General features: G+C 39.8%; 1 protein-coding gene across 2 annotated transcripts in view; it reads right to left on the bottom strand.

Annotated features, from left to right (window-relative positions):
- The window catches only part of akr1a1a (aldo-keto reductase family 1, member A1a (aldehyde reductase)), a 41,154-nt gene extending 35,456 nt beyond the window's left edge, over positions 1-5,698 (bottom strand). The window contains exons 1-2 of one of the 2 annotated variants that reach the window (XM_078219484.1): positions 5,593-5,698; positions 185-315 (exon numbers count right to left, since the gene is read on the bottom strand). In XM_078219484.1, the coding sequence (XP_078075610.1) occupies positions 185-268 (84 nt within the window). In that variant the 5' untranslated portion in view covers positions 269-315; positions 5,593-5,698. Of the gene's footprint in view, positions 1-184; positions 316-975; positions 1,078-5,592 lie in introns of those variants that run through there. The other variant, XM_078219486.1, reaches the window with a different exon arrangement.
- Between the last annotated feature and the right edge of the window lie 460 nt (positions 5,699-6,158).

The following is a 6,158-nucleotide window of genomic DNA, read 5'->3' on the forward strand; positions in this document are numbered from 1 at the left end:
ACAAATAGATCTGATTTCAGGTGTATTGTAGTGTATTTTATTGCAAAATATTTAGGTTGTAAGGTATAATGAGCTTTCAACTTGACAAGTATAAAAGGAAATAAATCACTAATGAGGAAAATAAATGTAGTCAAATGTAGTAAAAAATTGACCAGTTAGTGTGCCGCAACTTTAAGGTTCTTACCTGGCCAGCTGAACTCTTCCATGTTCCCAATCCAACTAATGGCATTTTCTGCCCTGTGGCAAGTGTAACATATTCACTACTCATTTTTTAATCCCTGGTGCAAGAGTTGTGAATTATTATAGAAATACAGCCTGTGTAAAGTCACAAAAAACACACCTATAAATAAAGATTGATGTGAACTCTTGGCAAACATATAATGAACGAAGTCATACTCTCTATCTGACTTTGAGAAGTATCTGAATGGATTTTGTCAACAGCAATATCTACCTTCACTTCCCCCCCACAACTGTCTCATCAAAGGGAACTACTTCGCCTCTGCTCCTTTCTTCCTCAATGGCAGATGTAAAAAAAACTTTTTGCTTCCATCAATTCAAACAGCATCCCATCACTTTACAATGCAACACCTGTCACATCAAGTTCATGGCCTTCCTTCAAATGTTCTCAATTATAAAGGACAAGTTCTGTGTTCCCACACTCTCAGCAGAGAAGCTGTGCTTGAAGGTAGTGCAGATCAGAGAGGGTTACAGCTTTGCAGTTCTGATTCTCTGACTGCTTTCCTGTGAATGCAGTTCCCAGCTGGAAGAGCTGGGTTTGCGGAATTTTTCCAATAAATTAATAGCAGTGATTTAATGTGCTCTGCCATAGATTTGAAAAAAAAAGTAGATTCACAATTGCAAATCTCCACTGTGAGTTATTGAATGCAAGCAGTGAATTAAAGACAAGTCCTAACTGGTGGTGGTGTCTCCCAGAACAAGAGAGGAAGAAGAAAAGGAGAGCTAGTTATCCTAGACCATTCTTGTGCTTGCTGTTTTTACAATACTCTCAGCAGAGATGTGGAAAGGGCCATCTTACTGTTCTTCAAACTGAGTATTGATTCCTGACATGCATGATGAGATACAGGACACGGGCTGGGGAAAGAATAAATTAAACAGCAAGAGGAAAGAAAAATGAGAAAAATAAAGTGAGGATATTAAAACATAAACACATATAGCTTTTTCTTCATTCGTTTGTGGGATGTGGTTGCCATTTATTGCCATCCTCAATTATTGCAAAAAGGTGGTCTGAACAGATTCAAGAACAATATCAACCATCACCAATATCAACATATGGTTTGCTAGGGCAGCTAAGAGTCAACCAACATTTGTGGAATGAATAACATGAAACTGGGGTCAGATATAGGGCTGATTGGAGTCAGATAGACCAGTAGGTTTGCTTCTGCAAAGGACATTAATGATTCAGATGTGTTGATTTGTGCAAAATGGCTGTTATGCTTGCCTACTCAATATTTAAAAAAATATTTATTTGTCTTTTCACTTCCTGTTGTACTGAAAGTACAAATTTCTTCTTTGCTGCTGCAGATATTTACTGATCGATATTCTGGTGAAACTCATATAATGTTGAACTGTATTTTCTGGGAACAGACGGTCCAGTTCCCATGGTGACCTTTGCTGTTTTGTGACAATTAGCCCAATCGTACTTTGGAACTAAGACGTGGTTAAAGAGTAATTTTGAGTAAACAATGAGATTTCTTTTGGATGGTTTAAGTTATCGATTCACGTCAAGGTAACTCAAAAGCTATAAATTAACAAAGAAGCTATTGGATTATTAGATTAAAAGGTAGGTTTTTATAGATATATATATATATAGATAGATTATCATTTCAAAGCATTTTACATTGAACTGATTCAGAACTATACAGAGCGGCACAATGGTTAGAATGTTGCCCCTCAGTGCTAGGGACCCAGGTGACTTTCTGTGTGTCTTGCACATTCTCCCTGTGCCTGCATGGGTTTCCTCCGGGTGCTCTGGAGGAACTCCACAGTTTGAACTATGTACATGTTAGACGTATTGGCCATGCTAAATTGCCCCTTAGTGTCCCAAAATGTGTAGATTAGGGGGATTAGCGGAGTAAATACTCGAGGTTACGGAGATAGGTCTGGGTGGGATGTTCTGTTGGAGAGTCAGTGCAGACTCAATGGGCTGAATGGCCGCCTTCTGCATTGTAGGGATTCTATGATTCCTTGAAGTGCAGTGACTAACAAGTAACACTAACAATTTGTATTTGCATTGCACTTTTAATGTAGTAAAACATCCCAAGGCAATTCTCAAGAGTATTATTAAACAAAATTTGACATTGAGTCACAAAGATGTTAGAACAGACAGCCAAAATGTTTGAAACTGAGCGGGGGGGAGGAATTCCAGAACTTACGACTGCCAACAGTGGGCTGAAGAAAAACATGGCCAACATAGTGGCTTGCTTTTCTATACAAGTCCTTGCATATCCATCTGAATTACTGGAAGTAGCAGACAGGGCTTTAGTTTACGTGACATCTGAAAGAACAACCTTCTTAACTGCGCACTGTGCATGGCCCTGGAGTGTCAACCTGGATTACATGCTCATGCCCTGGAGCTGGCCATGCTCTCATATATACCGGCATTCGTGTTTCTTGCAGAAATTAGCTGACAAAGGATATAAAATGACAAACTCTGCAGGACTTTGTTCTGCCATTTGTCATGGTTGAGTTGATGGGTGCTGAACAAAGATGTGAGCCAGCCAGGTTGGAAACTCATAAAATGACTGCTGAAAATTTCTAGTGAGAAGTCTCTGGAATCATGAGCTTTTGGAGCGCTGCTTCTTCCTCAGATGAGTGAAAACATCTTGAAAATTTGTAGAACCATGATTAATTTTGGTGGCCGTTTGTCTCATTTCCCAGGTAGATGACCTTATGGCTTATGTTACATTTAACTAGAAAAGTTTGAGTGTAGGGCAGAACGGTGGCACAGTGGTTAGCACAGCTGCCTCACAGTGCCAGAGACCCAGGTTTGATTCTGGGACTTGGGTGATTGTGTGGAGTTTGCATGTTCTCCCCGTGTCTGCGTGGGATTCCTCCGGGTGCTCCGGTTTCCTCCCACAGTCCGAAAGACGTGCAGGTTAGGTGGATTGGCCACGCTAAATTGACCCTTGGTGTTCAAAGATGTGTGGGTTATATGGATTAGCCATGGTAAATGTGTGAGGTTACAGGGACAGGGTGGGTCTAGGTAAGATGCTCTGTTCGAGAGTTGGTGCAGACTCGATGGGCTGAATAGCCTCCTTCTGCACTGTAGGGATTCTATGATAATGTTGATGGGAGATGGGAAGATGTGGGGGTTGCAGTCAATGACTGAAATAAAGGATAGGGAATGAGAAAGGTTAAATTTAGCAACCTGAAATGAATCAAATAATCAGAAACATCGCATCAATTTTTTCTTCAATTTGCAGGTAATTTATTTTCCTGCTTTGTTCGATTGTGTTGTGACTTTCACACACAGTTAGGGAGAGGGGTTGTACTGGGCAGGAGGAAATTCTGCTGTTGTCAATATTTCGGATGACCTAAAGGTACTTGGAAAATGTAATGGCACATGCATTCAAACAGCTGTTCGCTGACGACAAGTCACCGAGGTTTAAAGTTTCCTGTGTTTCAGCTGCTGGAAATGTTTTTATGAAGCTATTGGCAAAACTCCAATTAAGGCCACTAACTGATACAATAGAACCTAGTTAATAAAGCCGATGAACTAACTTCCTTGCATACAACTGGCATAGAAACAGCTTGCTCGAAGCCATTGGTCAAAGTACAAAGTAGTCATAAAGCTCTGCATGAACCAGTGATCTATGTCTTGTGTCAGCTTTTGCAGCTGTTATCATTCAGTTATACATGAAATGGAATGGATAAGAGATATGTGTACGCAGAAACCAAAGCTTCAGAACATATTATCCCAGAGAGAAGATATAGAGGGAAAACATTCCAATAGCAAACGCAGTGCCTGAAAAGGTTGAAGCTTTCTAAGAAGGTAAGCATTGAGAATTGTGAAATGTTAGCTGCTGGTTTTAGAATCTCTACAGTAACTGTGACCACAGTGCATATGATTGTCATTGTTACTCCTTTACTCTATTATCTCCAATCAGTTGGGGGTGGCGGCGGGGGTGGTGTGGATAAACTAAAGGCCACCCATCTGTATAAGAGAGGCACCGCACCATTGTTTTGGATTGAAAGCTTCCGAATACAGTTTTATCAAGAAGCAGCTAAACAGATGCCACATTTCTGATCTATTTCTGCCTTCCCAAGGGTCATCAATGCCTTAAACCCTTCACATGGCTTACCTCAGCTGGAAAGTATTCAATTCTAGCAATGTGTAGGTAACTTGTGATGAGGAAATAGATCCTTCATGAATGCACAATCCATTGAAGTATTAAGTCTTGACCATGTTTTCATGGCTATATTTGAACAATTGTGATTGACTGCAATGCTTATTTTTGAGGCATGTGGGTTACAGCTTCGACAAAAATGCTGTAACATGGGTTTGTAATCAGTACATAGAAGTAGATTGCAAATAAAACCAGGCAGTTAAATGCCTGTGCACTTTGGTCTGTTAAAACAGAGTTTGACGCCTGAATTTATCACTGGCAAGGGCAGCATTTATTGCCCATCCCTAATTGCCCTTGTGAAGATGGTGGTGAACCACCTTAATAACTGGTGGCTTGCCAAGCCATTCACAGGACAGCTAAGAGTCAACTACATTGTTAAGGATTTGGAGTCACACATGCCCAGACAGATAAGGTTGGCAGATTTCTTTCTGTAAAGGATTGTATTGAAATATTTTTTTTAATGACAATCTGGTATTTAAGTGTTTACCATTACTGATACTGGAGTTTATTCCAGATTTAGCTAATTAACTAAATTTAATTCCCCCAGTGCCATAGTGTGATTTGAACTCATGTCTCAGGATATTAGTCCAGACCAACATGTATGCTATGTTTTTTTATAGTGCATGGATGATTTAATTAAATGTACAGGTCTTCAAAAAAAATTCATGCACCTATGGTGACTTAAAGAAGCCAACTTGTGTACAGCCTGCACAACTTAAAGGCAACAATGGTCCAGACCTCTGGATTAGTGCCTGGTGAATCATTTATTATAATATTTACAACAACAACTTTCATTTGTTTGGCACCTTCAACTCATGCAAAAGTCCCCAAGGACCTAGGTAGAAGGGGAGTATCACATTATAATTTGAGACAAGACTATAACAATACATTGCATGATCAATAACATGGTCATTTCGAGAGACATCAAGCACATCACGAGGAAGAATAAATATGCTCTGTGCCATTATATTTAAACATACTCAATTTTTGGTAAATCTTGAGTCTGCTCAGCATAGTTTCCCAAGAAATCTCAAGAGCAATTAGAGATGGGCATAGATGTTTGCCGAGCCAGCGATGCCCACCTCCCATGATGAATTTTTTAAAATCTAGTTAGAAAATACTCCTTTAACAAGCAGTTCATTACACATTTCTAACAATTAACATCAACGTCAATATAGCTCATACTGTGATTTCATGTATCTATTCTGTGATTGCAGGTACTTACCTCTTGCTGCAGAAAGTGTTGATGTGAGTGGTGATCGCTGTCTGGAGTACACAAGTCAGTGCTTTGTGCTGATTATTGGCTTCTCCTCGAAGACTTTACACTTTAGTAAATAATTGATGACCCTTAATTAAACCTGTTAGTTATGAAAGCAACAGAAATAGTAAAATGATTAGAGTTTAAACTTAACTGCCCTCAGTTACACTTGCATAAGTCTAGCAGCTGGTTCAAGGCAATCCCTATGGCGAGGGACGATGTTGCCTGTCCAGTTTTTTCTGATGGAAATGGTATTGTGCCAACTGAAAAGTTCTGACAATTATCTATACATGGGATTGTGGCAGCGACTGCGGGTCAGCTAAGTTAAAATTTCCCCTTTAATCTTGCTTACGCTAACCTTGAGTTCTGTGTTGGGAGAGAAACCAATGTCAATGAGTCAAGGGGTCAGATTGCATATTGTCACTACAAACAATCACCATAAATGTTTAAATAGATTGTTCAGGTGTTTTGCAGATACCACAGACCTGGAGGCTACAGATACATATGGCTGAGCACCCAGGTCATCTTTGTTG

The sequence above is a fragment of the Mustelus asterias genome, chromosome 1 (genome assembly GCF_964213995.1).
Source record: "Mustelus asterias chromosome 1, sMusAst1.hap1.1, whole genome shotgun sequence".
NCBI classification, from domain to species: Eukaryota; Metazoa; Chordata; class Chondrichthyes; order Carcharhiniformes; family Triakidae; genus Mustelus; species Mustelus asterias.